The sequence below is a fragment of the Heliangelus exortis genome, chromosome 24 (genome assembly GCF_036169615.1).
Source record: "Heliangelus exortis chromosome 24, bHelExo1.hap1, whole genome shotgun sequence".
NCBI classification, from domain to species: Eukaryota; Metazoa; Chordata; class Aves; order Apodiformes; family Trochilidae; genus Heliangelus; species Heliangelus exortis.
In genome coordinates this window covers 3,196,497-3,215,458 of record NC_092445.1, presented here as the reverse complement: position 1 = coordinate 3,215,458, position 18,962 = coordinate 3,196,497, and the positions used below count along the sequence as shown (strand labels likewise).

Genomic DNA, 18,962 nt, shown 5'->3' with positions numbered 1-18,962 from the left:
ATTGTACTTTTAAAAAAGGTGTTTGTCCAGAAAGTTCTTGGAATTTATTATACACATTTAATAACAGAGGATACTCAACATTCAAGTGGTGTTGAACTAAGTTTACAAGCACTTTAGCACACAATATACTTACGCCAAGGAACAAAAGATTCAGCATATAAGGAAGTGCAGAAATATCTTCAGAGATATCCCCTTCCATCCATTATCTACAGAATATGTTGCATTTTAAAACCCTACAGGATGTCAAGTAAAAAGAGTAACAAAATATCTACACTCCATCACGTACATCACATCTACTGCAGCTGCAGGACAAAAAAAAAAAAAAAAAAATTTCAAAAGCATGTTCCATTCCTCCTTCCAGAGGAACCTCAGACTTCAGAATTGACTTGGTTTCAGAAACAAGAGCTTGAATTTTTAAAATAAATTCAACAGTAGCAATCCAGCAAGTTTGAAATATGATTATGGAAAAAGGCAGCCAGCCACCAGGGTTCTTCAGATGATTCAAACCAGTGTTGATGTGACTAAAGCTTGGAACTGAGTTAATGCAAACCTGCCATTAATTTTTTTTGCAGGACCTTGAAACATTTTACTTGCTATGATAAAGCAATCTTCACCAGCAAATACTGTGTTTGGTTGTTTTAAGCTTATCTGTCCTACCAGAGTGCTGACCAGGTAGATTATTTTACTCTTGCTTTGCAAGAACACCAATCCAGACACAACAGGAGCATCACTGTGTTAACAAAGAGCTATTTCTGCTCCCCCAGGACAGTTAAAAAACAGAAGCCCCAGTTTTTCAGAAGCCAGCATACTGGATCAAATACTTTTTTTCCTTTATCTGTGTATTCATTAACCCTGTACAAAAGAAAGCTGATTAGCAAATGTAAATGTTCGTAGAAAAATAGCCAACATCTGTTTAAATTTAGAAATTTATTTTGTTTAATCCACAAGCTTTATATAGCTTTAGTTAAAAAAAAAAAAACAAAAAAACAAAACCAAAAAAAAAACAGTGAAAACATGACAATATCCAAAGTTCAGGTTCCTCAAACTTTCAAAGAACACATCTGAAAGTTGCTCATACCATTCAGAAGAACCATAACGAGACAAGGTTTATGAATGGGGCAACATCTCACAAACAAAATCTATGTAACTGAAGGAATTCTTTTTTTTTTCTGGGACTGCTGATCATGGAAACTGCCCTTTAAAAAAAAAAAAAAAAGAACATAAAAATACAAATGAAATTCCAGTGTTCCAAATCAACATGTTACATCAATATAAACCCACAGTGTCCTGGTAAATAACATGCTTTCATTTATGTACCATTCTAAATTCCTATTTTTTATTTGCTTTAATGGAGACTATACAGGCAACAGTAGAAAGCATTAAAATATCTGTACTTCCTTGGTAATTCTGCAGTGGTTTTACTTCTGGGCAAGTTTACAAACCACAAAGGTTAGTAGCATAATGTAAGTGGATATAAAAAAAAAGTCAAATGAGACTCTTGCAAATTATGCTCAAGGCTTTGTTGAATTTCAAAGAAACTTGGGAATTGAGGGTCATGTTTAAAGCCTTCAAAACAAATTCCTAGTGCCTCTAAGAAGTCTCACTCTAAATGAATTTATGTTGACTGTCAATGAAAGAATGTCACTAGTACACTGTGGACACCTTTTGTAATGTAAATCCATGCCCTTTGTACATGGTGAACCTCAACCTAGCAATTATTACAACAAATGTTATATTCTAAAGCTCAAACACATTTAGCAATTTGAAATTGAATTCTGAGTACAAACCAAATAAAATGTACATTATATCAAAGGATTCAGCCTAGGATGGTGGGGACACTTGGGCCTTCCTCATCGACCTCAGGGCCTTCTCTCTCAGGTGTTTTTCTAGATCATCAAGGTTGTCTTCTGGTTCACTTTCTGTCTCCTTCAAACAAAGATAAAACATTTCTTCACACACTGAAAACTCAAGCCAGGCTGCAGCCCCTCCCAGTGCTTCAAATCAGAATACTAAGCAGCATTTCTGAAGCAAGACCACCAAGAGTTGTGTGCATGTTCACCTCTACCTATTTCCTTATGCTGGGTTGTTACAGTAAAGCCTAAGTACCAAATTCCTACCTTTTTGGGTTCTGTCTCTGGTTCCTGTTCTTCCTGTACTGACGTGGTATCTGGTGCAGCCACAGTAGTAGCAGCAGCTGCAGCTGCTGCAGCCTTTTCTTTCTTATGTTTTTTGTGTTTCTTGTGCTTTTTATCCTTTTTATGCTTCTTATCCTTCTTTTTCTTCTTCTTCTTTCCACCACCTTCTTGATCTGAATTCTGTAACAAACAATTCAGCAAAATATTACCACTCATTTCTAAGCCTTCAAAATATGAATGCAAACCCACAACCACTTTGGCAAATGTCAACAGACTAAACATCTGAAACTCAATAAACTAAACCCTTTCTTTAGAACTGGGGGAAAGTCACATTCCCAAATGACAGAAGTAATCCCAGAAGACAGATTCTGTAGTGGACACTTGTGCTTTGTCTGTTTAAAACAGAATGTAACACCATGCACACTCATGACAAGCAATTTATTCTCTTCCTATTAGGAATACCCTGGCTTTGCACTTAAGACTCAGCATAAACAAGACCACCTCAATTTTAAAACCATGAAACTAATCTGGGCTCCTGAAATGGGCAAGTCTTTCAGAAGCTAAAATTCACACATAATAGCACCTTTTTTGACACTCAAGAAATGTTAAGTTTGAAAAAAATTTATGCTATAAAATTTTTTAACAGAAGTTTCTACCTAGGAAAAAAGTCACTCTAGAATTTTCCCTTTTTCTTCCACAAATGAACAACCTTAGAGCTGTTCAGCAGCCAAGTCTCTGGGAAAATAACTTGCCATACAACCTCAACCAGTACTGCTTTTATTAGCTGACAAATACCCTTGCAGGTGATGGGCTCTGAGTTGGGCTTTTAGCCTTCTTTGCAGGTGACCAGTTTGCAGAAGGGGAACAGGAACGAGCAGGAGATGGAGGGCCTTGATGTTTTTTTGCTGCTGGCTCAGGTGATCCTGATGCAGAGCGGGATGAAGACACTCGTTTTGCTCGTGGGCTTGGTGTGGAAGCCCTGAAAAACAAGAGGTGGAAGAGACAAAATAAGACAGGAAAAATTAACAATAAAGCCAGATAAGCAAAGCTAGAAACAAAACTTCTCTTCAACTGCTTTTCCTCTGCTCAGTCCCCAGTGCTGTGCTAACAAAAGACTCCTCAAAAATCCTCTTTAGTGCCTCACCCCATGTTGTACTTAACAGATTTTAACAGATCCTTCCAACCTAATGAACTACCAAAAAATAATGCTATGATGCTGGAAGCTGAACAGAACCACTGCCATTTGAGTAATTTCAAACTCTGAGAGCTATTTAAAACCCATTTCCTAACTCTTCCCACTGCATAAAAAAGCCCACCCCACCCACAAAGCATCAAAGATGGATTTTTTTACTTTGTCTTCTTAGGTTCAGGTGTTCTTGACACCCTCCTGATGGGTCTAGTGCTTGGAGATGGAGACTGTCTTCTCTGGGGTGAAGCTGAAGCTCCCCTTCGTGGTGGTGGTGGGCTTGCAGAGGTATGAGAAGCTCTAGGCCGTGGTGAAGGTGAATGCCTTTTGTTTTGTGGTGGAGACCGTGTTTCCCGATTGGACCTACTGGGAGGAGATCCCTTTCTGTGCTTGGAAGATATGGAAGGTGAACGCCTTTTAGCAGCTGGGGAGCTCCTTTGTTTTGGTGGTGGTGAATGGGAGACTCTACGTTTTGACTGTGGAGAAGGTGATGCCCTTCGTTTGGGTGGAGGAGGAGGAGAAGCTGTTCTCCTTTTAGGTGGTGGAGAAGGAGAATATCGTCTCTGGATCGGTGGGGAGTATCTCCGCGGGGACGGCGAGCGTCTGCGGGGGGGTGGTGATGGAGACCTACAGGGAAAACAAATGCTCAGGTGGCACCTTGGTATGTGAATTAGCTACTGAGTTGTCTTGCAATTTGCCTGAAAAAGGGAACAAGATTCCTCTAAAAATTCTTTAAAACTTGATTTCACACCAAAGGTTTTCAGAGTCACCTGAACAGGCGGGGATTTGACACGGCAATCGAATGATGTCCAACCCACCCGAAATCTCACTTAACAAAGCTAACTAACTTACATCCCCCTTAGTAACTGGGAATCAAGGAACTGGTTCCCCCAATCACAGCACTTCTTACTACACACCAAAAAGAAGCTACTTGATGCCAAACATGCAGTACACACCTCCGACGAGGTAAGGAAGGCGAGCGCCTCCGCCGGGGAGGAGGAGCGGGTGAGGGAGAGCGGCGCCGCCGGGCTGGGGGGGGTGAGGGACTTCTCCTCCTCCTACTAAAGAGAGAAAAGAGACCTCTGAGAAAACCTGCAATTGAGCCATGAGATTCTTATTCTGATCTTCTGCTTGAAATCATCTCGTTCATGCATTTGGAAACAAAAGTCTGTGAGGAGATGGGAAATAAAGTACTTGTCTTTCTAAAAGAGACAAGGATTTCACTGGCGTTTTCAGAGCTCCTTGTAACACTCATGAGGCAATTTCACCTTCCACTTATCCTGGCCTAGTCCCATCTTGTGGCTGAAGAGAAAGCCCCAATCTCTCCCATTTTCTTCTCCTGAAAGCTCTCGTCTGCCATTTATTTCCTTTGCACTGATTCTAACAATCACCTAGTGAGTCAGACCAGCTTACTGACCCACCAGGCTAACCCAACAAAAAAACCTCTGGGTCACCACGCAGGGACAGGACTGCTCCAGCCAAGGCAAGGGAGGAGCTGGAAATACCCAGTGGTGTCAGCAAGACCAAAGTTCAGCAGCAGTCTTAAGCTGGATCACAATGAAGTATGAAACTACCCAAGAACAGCTTTTGTCTGTGGATCTGAAACCCAAAATTATTTATTTCTTGAAGTGCGGGTAAAAAACAGAGTTGCTGCTCAACTGCAGCTATCTGGATAACAATTATGCATCAAATAACCCATTTTCTGCTCTGCAAGATATACTGTGGGCAAATTAAAAAAAATGTTTTCCTAGAGCATTAAAGGAGAGGACTACTGGTACTGTGGAAAGTAAAACATTCTTTTTTTAAAAAAAAGTAATTCAGATAGAATGACTGGATAAAGAAAAAAAATGAGGGTAACAAAAAACCAAAGCAGCTCATCTACATAAACTGAAATTTGATTTCAAGTGTGCTGGCTGTTGTTCTCCATGGCAATGGGTTTCAGTTTTTATAGAGTGGCACTTGCTCTAAAAGACAAAATCCTTTTATGATCCAAAAAAACAAATGTCATAGCTGGCCTAATTAAACATGTATTTACACAACAGGCAAAATTAGTATGTTGCAAACCAGATAAAGATCTTTGAATTCTGATCTGTTTTATACAGAATTGTTTTGACAAGATCCATAATTAGAATGATTTACACTTGGAGAAGTACCTCATCCATCATCATGTGTGCTGCAACTATATCCTAGCTAGGTCTTAATTACAGATTGCTCATAAGGATCATTATACCAGATTAATAACCCCTGTTAAGTGTCAGTTTTCTGCATCTTCCTGCTTTCTGAGCAATATAAAAAAGCAAATAATTTCACAAATAAGTGTTAACAATACTGCCTACATAACAAAACAAAGTAGGTATTAACTACTTGACTACTACGAGTCCCAGATATCTAATGAATAAGACTTCTGGAAATTCCAATTCTCTGTGACCCAGAAGATCAAGATCTTCTGGAAATTCCAATTCTCTGTGACCCAGAAGATCAAGATCTTCATCACTTGTTGCAAGTCTACAGAAGGGTTTTAGCCAGAACATCAATGGCAGCAAGAACACAAAGTTGTGCTTGCAAACCTTTCAAATTTTTGTGTGTGGAGCAAGGAAAAATCCTGAGGAACATGAGCATTCAGCTGAGTAAATGAGTATTCAGGCATCAGGAAAATGTTATTTTTAACAAATATATTTTAACAAATATAATATGTTATATCTGTAATGTTAATGTTATGAGCTGTCACGTGTTTAGGTGAATTAAAAAATAGTGAACAATGAATGTGACAGAGGTGTGCATCCTCTCCTTCTTTATGCCAGTGAAATGGCCCCAGATCCAACACATAAAGCAACTCAGCCTGAAACTCCCTCACCTTACTCCTTCAAATGTGCAAATCCAAGGGATGGCAAGTACTGATTTATCCATGACAAAATAAATGAGAGCCTGTTGAAATTATTTGCTAGATGTAAATCCTATTTAACAGATCAATTTCTAACCAACCTTTTCACCACTGGCGATTGCCACCTCTTTTCCATCTGCATCCTGATAGCAGTGGAGGGAAAACAAAACAAGACAAATCTATCTGCCATGCATTTGAGGCAAAAAAAGATGACGTTCAAATGGAGTTCAGGGTAATTCTTGACAAATGAGCACAACAAGAATGCGATTTTGAAACAAGATTGGGCAAACTGGACCTGAGGTCATTCTCTTGTGTATTTGCTGACAATTGCACAGCAGATAAACAATAACATGAAGTAAATTGTTAGAAAAAACAGCTGTCAGTTTCATCCAATGTAAGAAATTACCGGGGGGAGGATTCCTTCTGTCGTTTCCGTGGAGAGGGTGATGGACTGCGGGAATGCGAGTGGCGGCGGCGTCTGCCGACCTCCCCGTTCTTCACGTTGGATCTTTTAGGTCTTTCCTCTTCAGATGAAGATGAAGAACCAGAATCTACAAATGTAGAATTATCACTCTCTAGAAAATGATTCTCCTGGCAGTATGAATACAGTTGACTGCTACGGTTAATACTGCACTTTAAACTATTAAGCTCATCTCCCGTGATATAAGCAGCCTCTACTTAAATGCAGTTCAATTAAAAATGTTAGTGGGAGTCAAATGATAAATAAATCCATCAGAGCTGGGGAAAAATATTTGCAGCAACACAGCTGTCCACATATTTGACCAGCCAGGTAATTTAAAAGGTGAATTGGAATCACTTACACAAACATTAGGCAGACAAGTCTACACCAGGCCCAGGTTAATTTACCAGTCTCAAGCATACAAGAGTTCAAAATATTAGAAAATAACCTAATGCAATAACAGATTAACTAATCCATGGCAAACAATATTCATATAGATGGTAAGCATTTAAAAATGCAAATTCTAAAGCTGTAAACCAATTGACATGTACATAATAAGCTTTAAAATTATACTTTCTTCTTCATGAGTAATAATTAAACTTTATTATAGGTGGTAAATCCATGATGAAGTTTACAATAGTGCTGTAGTGCACACAGCAAATAATTTTCAACTGTATTTGAACTTAATATTAATTATTTCAAGCAAAAGTAAACTGCAGTTCAGTTTTAGGAAAGCTATGTCATCCATACCAGATGAAGACTGTTGGTTTTGCCTTCTGTACTGACGCCTCTGCTGAACAGAGTCTGCTGCAGCCATTTTACCTCCTTTATCTTCTTCTGAAAAGGTACATACAGAATACTTAAGGTGAAGATACAAATTTGCCTTATTCAGGAAGAAGCAAAGTTGAACTACAGTAGACCATCAAGTGTGCTTTTCTTTTCCAAATCTTAGGAAAATACAGAGGTTTGAATATACTTTGGCTGAGGTTTTATCTAAGAAAGCTTCTCTAGAAATATTTGAGGCAGTCTGAGAGATCATCTTTATACTTCTGAGAATTCTGGCTTTTAATGCCAGCCTACCAAGATCAGCATCATGCATCTTCTTGCTGTCATGCATCTTTAACTAAAAACCCCATGCAAAACCAGTGTTGAAAAGAATCATACCTGATTCAGACAGTTCTGCTTTCCTTGGTTTGGGTGCTGGCGAAGGAGATTCTCTTTTTTCAGTACTCTTATGTTTGGTAGCTAAAAGACAGAGTCAAACAAGTCAGCTGCAACGTTACATTCTTGAATGCTTTTAACATTATAGAAACTGCACAGACGACCCACAATAAACCAAGAGCACAAAAACACACAGCTGCTGGAAGACAGATTTTTAATCGATTACCTGACGCTTTGCCAGGCGAAACAGAACCACGGCTTTTTCTTGCACGATTTGACTGCTGGGGTGTTGGAGACCTACGTGGTTTTGGAGGTGGACTTGCTGGTGGGGATGGCCTGTGCCTTCTCCTTGGAGGGCTGGCAGAAGGAGAGAGCCTCCGTGTTTTCCGAGGAGGACTGGATACAGTTCTTTTAGGTGGTTTCTTTGGCGGTGATCGGGAACGCGAAGAGGAGGAAGAAGAGCTACTGCCAGATAGGGATGCTGATGACCTTCTTCTCCTGAAAATTAAATATAGAATTAGATTCTGACTGGTCAGTTTCAGAAATGGTTGAGCATGAACACAGAATTTGCATTTTTTTTGCAAGCACATCTATAGAGCCACATACAAGAGCACTTCCAAATCATGGTGGACAGCCTTCAAGACTTGGTTTGTAGAAGACGAGAATGACAACCAATCTTTCACAGTTATGTTTAAACTACATAGTGAGCAAAAAATTGTTAGTGTCACCTTTGCTTGTTTTCTGTCAATCTATTGACTACAACTAAGCTTTTCTCCTGGCAGAATTAGTTGGTTTGGGCTCTCTAACTTTTGGATGGTTAAGAGAGTTCTCCATGTTAGCACATGTGATTCAATGATCTTCAGAGGAGATCGTTTTAAGAGTTCAGTGTGCAAGCACACTAAAATGTTTTTTATACAAGGAGGCAAAAATTTCAGACAATTTACTTTAACAATTCAGAATCAATATATCCATTCTTATGTTTTAGTCTTTCATCTTTACTTTGTAATTCTAAAAAGGTAGGGCCTCTAGAATTCTGCGGCAAAATTTGTGGCAAGTTCTGTTGCAATTGTGTACCTGCAGAATCCACCTTTGGCTGCAGAATTCCTGAGAACCTGGAAAAAAGAAACCCTACCTTGAGTGAGATAAACATTTGCTGAAAAGGAGCTCTTGTACATCTTGCAACATACACAGTTGATACTTTTCACAGTTTTCCCAGTAACTGTGTGAAATGAACATCTTTAGAAACTCAGGAAAAAAAAAAAGTCATCACCTTGTCATAAAAAAGGGAGAACTGGTCCTTACTAAAAAATAAAAACAGCTGTACACAGGAAGAATCACTTTAATTCTCTTCCTATGAGGAGGGAAAGAATCTATTCCCTTCCTACAAAGACAAATGTCTTATTCTGACATTGCCATAAGCATGTAATTTTCTTTCCAAGGCAACTCAGAACTTTTCTACTATACCAATAGCTTATGCTGTTAAAAACATAACCTCTACCACAAGAGGACAGACTTGAAGATTTTTAAGTAAAAGAACATGAAGAAACACATTTCAAGTCAAATTTTAATTTTATGTGGTAGAAGTGAAAGTCGTACTTAAAATCTCCCAACAAGTAAAATCCAGTTACTTGTTTACATTTTCCCAGACAGGAAAAAAAATACTAAGGCTGAAGCAAAAAAGTCAGGGAAGATGCCATATCTATCTGTGCTCAGAACTATCCAGTCGTTTGAAGTTACAGCTCTGAAACTGCCATTTTGCAAAGAAGGTGGAATTCTCATCCCTATTTCAACTCAAAAGAAATAATTTCACAACTATTACATTCCCCCAGAACACTCTTATGAAACACTACACTGCAATTTGACATCACTCAACTCATATGCGTGATTACTAAAGTAAGCTAAACAAGGTCATTTGGGTAACACTCATTCCTCACAACTGATGTTCCCTTCAAATGTCAAAGTTTCACGTTTTCAGTTGTCTCAAAAAAAGGGAATCTTACCGCCTGATAGGGGACCTGCTTCTTCTGTGTCTGGGTGGGGGAGGCATTCGCCTTGGAGGGCTCCTTCTCCTTGGAGATGGCCGTCGTCTCGGGCTTGGTCGCCTTCTAGGAGAGTAAGACCTGTCACAATCAAAAATTCAAATGAAAAGCACCTATCTACCTCTTAGATTTGAGGAAATTTATCCTCAGGTGACTGAGCACAAAGGTGCTTTTCTCCAAGTGCATCACGTTAAAGTGAAATGTAGATTGTATGCAAAGTGGTACAGACACTATCAGCACTTTAAAGTTTACCATCATCTCTCACTAAAAAGTAACACAATAAAAGGAAAAAAGAAGCAATTTACATCTTCATCATTGAAACTATCTCCTAAAAGAAACCTACACAATTCCCACTAGCTAACAAGTCAGTAAGAATCCCAGTGCCTTCCCCAGTCCGTGTGAGCAACGCCTGAGCACATTTCTCCATTGAACGCATTTCTCATTTGGCCTGAGATGAGCTCAACAACTCTAAAAACATTGCTGCTTCCAATGAGAACATCACAGTAACTGGCAGCTTCAGAAGAAAACACTCAGTTCTCAACCTTCACAATCAAGTCAAGTTTAACTCCTACCTTGACCGGGATCTATGACGCCTTCTTGGTCGGGAATGAGATGGAGAACGTGATCGAGACCTTGACCTTGATTTGGACCGAGTTGGGGATCTCTGACGAGTCTTCTCCTTTTCCTTCTCTCTCTCCTTCTTGGAATTACGTTCTGGTGAAGCTTCCTTAGCCTCTGGTACAGAAGGTTCAGGTTTAGGAGCTTTAGGGATATCACTGTTAAAAAAGAAAGACTTAATTTATAAGCACGTACAACCCAGAGTCCCTGGAGTAATGTTTTTGAAGCTGCCAAGGTATTCCCCTACTATGAGCTTCCTCCTGCCTATTCTCTGTCAAGATGAGACAACCCACTCAACAACTGTGCAAAAAATTACAACACAGCACAATGATTCCAAGAGAAGAATATACAAGTTATGTGTCAACTTGCTAGAAAACAAGATTATGACATTGTCATAAGTGGAAAAGCATATTAGGGCAGAAACCCCACAGCCACAGCAAGGCACTCTGCCTTTAGAATTCCCCACAGGAAAAAAGAAATCTTAATGAAAATCATTAAATAAATTCTTCTGCCATTGCAAAAGGAGGACAAGGAGATGTGTGCATTCCTCCAAATTAAGCTCAAAAAAGGTATTAAGATACTTTTAAAAGGCAATCTGTAGTTCTACAGGCAGCATTCTCACACACACCTGTTTGAAGTTGCCTCTTGAGCAACAGTCTCCTTTGGTTTCACAGCGGGTTCTGGCTCAGGAGTCACCTCTTTCTTTTCTGGTGCAGGAGTAGCACTACGGCTCTTGGTTCTGTGGTGAGGGGAGCGGGAGTGGCTGCGTTTCCGCTCTCTTCTGACAGGCGATGACCTCCTCCGAGGGGAAGGAGACCGGGATTTGCGCCTAAGGGAAAGAAGTGCAGTTTAACAATGTAACAAATTGAAACGATGTTCGGAAAAACAAAACCTGTGACATTCAGAAGATAAAAGCTCTTCCGAATCGCTCTCAGAACTGAATAACTACAGCAGTTAAAACACAGGTAGGACTGCTTTATATTTTCTGTTAGTAACTGACAGCCCAAGTAAGAAAAACAAGCAAAAAACAAACTCCCAAAATCAAAAAGAACAAAGACCGGAACAGATAAAATATTAAAAACTGTTCTTGGTGTAAACAATACATATGTAGCAAAGTTGCTTTAGTTTACTTGCAATTCAGTAGCAAGTCCAGCTAGCCTGCTAAAATAGCAAAGGGGAGTACTGCCCAATTAATTTTTTATGGCCATGCATTCCTCCTCTCTGTTCTAGTGTTGTTGATACCATATCTGGGCATTTTCATTACCTTCTTGGACTCCTGGATCTGTCTCTTTTTTCTCTGTTGTCTTTATCTTCTTTATCCCTCTTCTCTTTGTCTTCATCTTGCTTCTTCATAGAAGCCAGTTTCTCTTGCTCTATCTACACAACCAAATATCACTTAATAATGGGCTTCACGAAGACATCATCAAACATGCACATCAAACAACAAAAATGTACTGCTTCAGGACTAAAATATGCTGCCCAGACAGAAGAGTTCTGCTGAAAACAAAATGTCTACTGAAATAACAACACTTGGGCACCCACTAATTCCACCCAGTTCTCAAATTTGCTCATTCCCAGTTCTATTAAAAAAACCCCTACCTGTCGCTGTTTTATTTCCTCTTTCTTCAGTTCCAGAAATGCAGTTGGGATACCAGCAATGTTTTCTTGTGCACTTAACAGCAGTGGCCACAGTTCTCCCATGAACTCCCTAGCATTTTTCCCATTCAAAAAACCAGTCAGGTTGATTTGCATCATTTTGGAATCTGGGTTCTGCAAAGAGATATGACAGGAAGACAAACCCGTTATCTGAAAAAACAACATACAGTCTAGAGCAAACTTAAATTAAAACTACTGTAGGGGCTAAAATACATATACACTCAAGAACTATTTTCTTTCTTTCTTTTTTTTTTTTTTTTTTAATCTTTCCCTAGTGATTTCTCATCAATTAAAGCTTATTGTACTATTAATTTTTTTGTGTGTCTTACCATAAATATTCAGAAAGGCCTGTTAACCCTTTGTGGGTTTCATTAAGTATTTTTGGACAGTGTAGCTGTTACACAGGAAATCTGGGGCCTTAAATTGAATACACCCTTACAAGGCTGCTGCAAGTTTTTATAACTCTTTTCTAAGCATTTTTCTCCTGATTGCTTCGATTCTCCTTGCTCAAAAAATCTTTCTTAACATCTGCACAACAGACAGAAGCTGTATAACTGCCTAGCACTGCAGACAACACCCTGCTAAGTCCCTTACATCCTGCTGCAAAAGGTCAAGATTCATGCATGCAATTTCTTACTCTCTGCAAAGACTGGACTAGGTCTGCACTGAGGGAACATATGCTAAGTAAGTGCCTTATAGATTTTTCCTCCCAAGAAATTATGCCATGTCCACAAAGGGTTAAGAGGTCAAAGAGAGGTTACACATTTAAGTGGGCTTTTTAATTCTAATGTTGTTTGTTGGTCAAGCAACAAGGTCCATATAACAAGCACAGCTCAACAGCACAAAGCAAGTACAGATTCCAGGTGTCTTCAGTTTCTTCATGGAACCTTGGGGGGTTTGGAATCGCCAAGTCCCCTGTAGAGAAAGATGTTCCCTTGGCTTGCTTCCGACTCCCTACTGCAACTCAACCACCTTGAGTTTAATGTTATATCATTTATCTAAATTGCAAAAGACGAACAAGCAATAATGAGTACACAACCACAAAAAAAGAAAAGATTGTTTTAAAAAAATGTTCTAAACTTTAATCATGCTTAGTATAAGGGGAATTAAAAGGAGTATTCAGATTATTTATTACACTAACACATGTCAAGAAAACATTTCCTACTACGAATCCTAGCTTTATTTAGCTTAGTACTTAGGCTTATTTCCCCTTTTTGTTGTCTATACATAAAAGTATCTAAATATTAATGAAATAGTTACTAGTATCTTCAAAATCAAATGAAATTTAAAGGTTTTTTCAAACAGCAATACCTTTATCAGTTGAAATGTCAACTGTTCTCTCAAAACACAAGGTTGAACTCTTAGGAAAAAAGATGAATTGTAAAGTACATCAGCATGAGAATGTTTGCCAATAATTCGTATTGTACATCTTTTACTGTCCCTTGGGTTGCAGTGGCACAGTGGTAGATATTAAGAAAAACTGAGTTTATTACTACCTCACACTATTTCATACCCTTCACATCAAGTTTACTGTACCAAATGATCTCATTAATGTTCAGACTGATAAAATATGAACATAAACCAGAGCAAACACAAACACTAGCCTACAGTAATTAACAAAAGAAAAAAAAAAAAAAATAGTAACATAGCTCTGGACTCTAACCTGACTCAAGCACTTGCCATTAAAATACCACCAGATCAATTCAGAATTCCCCTCATGCTTCACATAAAACCTGGTCAACTTTACAGTAGTTTCAAGAGCAGTGTAAAGCTTTGCCCAATTGCTCTTTCCTGGATTTTTTTTTTTGGTTCGGCCACTTTACACAACTCACCTCCAAACACCCACTGCATCATCAAGGGAGTTGGGTCAGAGCGACTTTGGACACTCACTCTGCTGTGACCTAATAAGGTGATGGTGCTATACTTCAGACGCAAGGAATAACTTCCATTTTGGTTCAGGCCTTTTAAATCATAAATCACATCATCATTAGAAAATTGCTGTCAAAGTAACTTAACATGTAACAGCAAAATTAAAACAGTAAGTTTGATTTTTCTTTTTTTTTTTTTTTTTTTTTTTTCTTTTCACCTGAGCAGTTTGCAAACTATGCACCTTCACTAAACTTCCAGCCTTACAGCTGTTTACAAAGTGAATTTCTTTCAAAAATATACATAGTAATAAAACCCCTCCTAATTGTACTTGAGAAATTCACAGATTCAATAGAATTCATAATAATTATGTAACACATTTAGAAACAATATCCACAACAAAATTGTTACCTTCACTTCCAACTGGTTGAATATAAATTCAATTACTACATCATCTTCAAATCCAAGGATTTCTGTTACTCGTTTTGTTATCCATGGTTTGATTACCTCCAGATTTACTTTGCTCATGTCCACCTGCATTAAAAAGCCAAGAGGAACAAGTCTGTTTTTCAGAACAAACTCTTTTGAAGGTTAAGGCCACTAAAACCTAATCAGAGAGTTCCACGTTTTAAAATGCAATGTTTACTAAATGTTTATTACTGACAGCAACTACTCTGGCTGCATCACCCAAACACCTACCTGAGGAACACTCTCTCCCTCACAACCAACTTACCTTCTTTTCTAAGCATTCTGCAAACTTCAACTGCTTCAACAGCTTCTTCTGCTTGTTGCTGAAGCGATTGTCCTGTTCTGCACTTGTTCCCTAAAGCACAGGAAAGATTTTTAGTACCTATGACATTCAACTATCTCTGAGAAATAGCTGCCCACACATCTGCACTGCCCAGTGCACAGTAACCCCACTCTTGTAAGCAAAAAAGCCTTTGCAGGTGCCTTTTAGCACTCCAGCCTTCACCTACTGCTGAAGATTTAGTGACACCTTAATCATACACCTTAATCCCTACCTCCTATATTTTTAAATACAGTATCAAATTGCTAAGCAAAAGATTTTTGCTGGAATTTCCAAACTCCTCAGAAGGAACAAGCTGTTTATTCCTCTGTCCAAGAACAAAAATGTCAGATTTGTTTACAGTGACATCTATTAAACCTTTGGGTAAACTTCTCAGAAACAAGTCAGTTAACATGGACACAGCAGGAGTACAAAGAATACTATTTTATTGATCATGCTCTGTTAAAGTTCACCCATTTGTTCCACTTTGATGAGCAGAAACTATAGGTTAATTCATTTGGAACTGCAAGGCTAGAAAGTCCAGTTCTGGAAAAATTTACTGGCATAGGAGTAAACAGAACCACACATGAACAAGAGTGAGGGCAGAACTGCAGCCAAATACTGATGACCCTGTTAATGATTCAAAACAAACCCACATGAAGTGAAGTTTATTCAGGAAACCAACTGGATTGATGGAAAACAGGGGAATTTAATACATGGGATTTCCTATGCACAGGAGAAGGGGCTGAGCACCAACAATACAGGCTGCTGGGGAACCAAAAGTCATCAGTAAGAAAAAGCTCAAATTCTAAGGTAATGAAACTTCATTTGATCAGAAAAGACCCTGAACAAGCAACATAACCTGCTACAAAGTGACCAGAGATCTAGAGATGAACTCTCAGCATTCCCCTTTGCTATGGAACCTGGAAGTGGCACAAGCACTGCCCAGGATTGAGTCTCTTTAAAACTTTTTATAGTTTTTGCAGTCTAATGTGTGGCAGATACAACAGCAACAAACAAGAGAGAGCACTCAAGAATTTCACATTCTGGACTCCAGAAAAAAAAAATTCCTAACCCAAAAGTGGAATTGAAAAGAATGAGATTTTTTTTTTTTATAAGACATGGCAAGCTGTGATGGTAACCAAACAAGACAGAGCACAGGAATTTCAAGGCAGAGACAAATTATTCTGTGCTGACAACCTGACAGAAATGTAAAGAACTGAAAGAATTACTGAGAGCAGCTTTCTCCATAAGGTGAGCCTGAACTGCTGCAATTGTTATTTCCACAAGGGCTTTGGTTTCTCCAGAATAAAATTAAACCAGAACACGGTTTACAGCCACATTTCAGTGCTGTGGTGCTTTTGTTTTTAGGAAGTCACCTTTCCCAGGCCAGTTTAAAAGAGTACTAGATCTCTGCTCTAGTGTTCTCAGTCCCAGCAATTTTGGTATCAATTGTAACTACTTGATTTGTAAACTAAACAGCTGCAGGAGAAGGCAAGTGTGTACTGAATATGTAATTATTTTTCTCAGGCCAATATGTTAACACAAAATCAAACTCAGAGTTATGTGGGTCCTGCTGCTTCAAAGCCTCCTTAGTTGCAAAAATAGAAAATAAGAGACCTGAACAGGTGAATGAAACTTGGAAAATAAACTAGTTTTCAAAATTGTTAAGGAACCTCAAAAAAATGTCTCATAATAAATATGGGAATGTTGGAATCTATCCTGGGTATCAGCCTCTGCAGAAAACACAGGATAGCTGTAAGAATACAAAACTCGATTAAAAAAACCCACACAAATGCCAACCTAAAAAATAAAGCCTTTTTTCTTTAAATACAGTTATAAACATTTGTGTCACGGTATAAAAATTTCTCTGTGAAGAAAAAAAAAAAAAAAAAAAAAAAAAAAAAAAGCTGTTTCTGTTGATTTGCTTTGAATAGGGACCCTAAAATACATTTCACTGCAACACCACGTTCACCCTACACTCGCTCCCGGCCATTTCTCCCTGACTTCCTCGCATGCAGGGACCGTCAGACCGTAGCTGGGGAACCAGCCGTGACACCAGCCCGCCCAGGGCACCCCCCTCAACGGGTTCAGAGGCCCAACCGCCCCGAGGCCTCGCGTTGAAACGGTCCCAGGCCGCACAAGGGTGCGGGGCCGGGTCGGCCGACGACAGAACCCGAACCCCTCCGCAGGGCGATCAACCGCCCGCACAGCGAGCCCGGGCCTGGGGCGGCGAATCCCCTCTCAGCCGCTCCCCTGCATCTCCCTCAGCCCCGCGGCGCCGCGGCCTGGCGGTTGGGCCCAGCCGCACCGGCCTCCTTCCCGCCGCCATTTTCTTCGCGGCGGCTCCTCACAGGAGCCTGCGCGGGAGGGGAAAGGGGGGGGGGGTGTGGAAGAAAACGGCGGAGCTCCTCTGGGGAGAGCGCGGCGCAGCGTTTTTCCCCGCGGCGGCGGGGCCTGTAGTGATCCGCTTCGACCCCGTGTCCCCCCTCCCGGGGCTCCCCGGCCCTCCCGGCCCTCCCTGAGGCCGGCACTTACGCGGAAGAACCCCGCGTCCATCTTGCCTCCTCCGCCTCCTCCTGCTCGCAGCGCGCTCCCGTCCCGGCGTGCACCGCGCGCCCGCGAGCCCCCTCGCACGCTCACCGCGCTGTGAAGGGGGGGGGGGAGGGGGGAGGGAGGGAGGGAAGGGGCGGAGCCCCGGGCAGCGCGAGGCCTCTGCGGCGCCCGCTGATTGGCGGGCGGTGCGGCGGAGGCTCGGCGCGCGCGCGGCGGGCGGCCAATCGGGAGGCGCGGCGTCCCGCGCCCGGGGTGAGGGGGCGGCCGTGAAACGTCCCTTGGCGTCGCTTCTCCTCTCGCGAGATTTTGACGTCCGGCCCCGCAGCCCCCGCCGCTCTCGTCGACTCCGAACGCGCACGCGCTGAAGAGAGAGGGGGGGGGGGGGGGGGGGGGGGGAGGGAAGAAAAGAGGAGGGAAAGGGGCGCGCGCGTTTCCCGCCCTGTGGGCGGGAGGGAGGGGAGAGCGGCACCGCCTCAGCCTCTGCTTCCCCTCATCGCCTCTTCCTGTCATTCCCTTCATCCCCTCATTCCCCTCTTCCCCTCATCTTGCCTCTGTGCTCAGCCCTGGGGAGGCCACAGCTTGAGTCCTGTGTCCAGTTCTGGGCCCCTCAGCTCAGGAAGGAGATTGAGGTGCTGGAGCAGGTTCAAAGGAGGCAACTGGGCTGGTGAAGGGATCCAGCACAAGTCCTGTGAGGAAGGGCTGAGGGAGCTGGGGGTGTTGAGGCTGGAGAAGAGGAGGCTCAGGGGAGACCTCATCACTCTCTCCAACTCCCTGAAAGGAGGTTGGAGCCAGGGGGGGGTTGGGCTCTTTTCCCAGGCAACTCTCAGCAAGACAAGAGGGCACAAGAGGTCTCAAGTTGTGCCAGGGGAGGTTTAGGTTGGACATGAGAAAGAATTTCTTTAGGGAGAGGGTGATCAGACCTTGGAATGGGCTGCCCAGGGAAGGGGTGGATTCTCCATCCCTGGAGATATTTCAAAAGAGCCTGGATGTGGCACTCAGTGCCATGGGCTGGGAACCACGGGGGGAGTGGAGCAAGGGTTGGACTTGATGAGCTCTGAGGTCCCTTCTAACCCAGCCAGTTCTATGATCTCTTCATTCCCGTCATCCCCTCAGCGCCTCAGCCCCTTCCCAGCTTCACTCCCTTCCATTACTGCCTCCTCACCCCATCTCGGGGGTTTCCTGGTTTGAATCCCTGGCCCTTGGTTGATGAGGGCCCCCAGAAGATGCTGGGAGCTCTGCCCCACCCCAGCAGCCTCTGAGGGGCTGTGCTGCCAGCCTAGACCCCTGCCTGTGGCCTCTCGGCTCCGTGGTGCCTGCTGAGCACCCCTGGTTCTGCACCTCCCTGGCACTGGGTGCAGGGGGTTGTGTTTTGTTACTGCAAACTGTGCTGAGCAGTCTCCAGCAGACCAAGCCACATTTTGGTGTCTCCTGTGCAAGGAAAACTCTGAGGAGGGGCACAGTACTGGCTGAAAGATGGGAGAGGAAGGAAGAGTAAGGTCACAATTCACTTGGGTTAGTATGAATTTAGCTAAAGTAACAGCCCTGGGTTTTATCCAAATAAACTCATGTACTTTTAAAAGGAAATACTGGGTTCCTTTAAGTAAAATTAGATTATAC

At 41.6% G+C, this 18,962-nt stretch overlaps 1 protein-coding gene across 18 annotated transcripts; it reads right to left on the bottom strand.

The window, feature by feature from the left end:
- Positions 1–912: 912 nt before the first annotated feature.
- Positions 913–17,459, bottom strand: SRRM1 (serine and arginine repetitive matrix 1). 18 transcript variants are annotated; one of them, XM_071767951.1, is made up of 19 exons: positions 17,328–17,459; positions 14,736–14,825; positions 14,414–14,536; positions 12,080–12,250; positions 11,745–11,857; positions 11,109–11,309; positions 10,435–10,638; positions 9,824–9,943; positions 8,050–8,321; positions 7,827–7,907; positions 7,413–7,499; positions 6,609–6,753; positions 6,304–6,345; positions 4,278–4,382; positions 3,487–3,948; positions 2,931–3,114; positions 2,118–2,315; positions 1,788–1,926; positions 913–1,196 (listed from the first exon to the last, which is right to left on the bottom strand). In XM_071767951.1, exons 1-18 carry the CDS (start codon positions 17,346–17,348, stop codon positions 1,822–1,824), a joined length of 2,724 nt encoding a protein of 907 aa, XP_071624052.1. In that variant the 5' UTR covers positions 17,349–17,459; the 3' UTR covers positions 913–1,196; positions 1,788–1,821. The 18 variants fall into 18 exon arrangements, with proteins under 18 accessions (XP_071624052.1, XP_071624053.1, XP_071624051.1 ...); XM_071767952.1 differs by having other exon boundaries at positions 1,802–1,926; XM_071767950.1 differs by having other exon boundaries at positions 913–1,926.
- Positions 17,460–18,962: the final 1,503 nt, after the last annotated feature.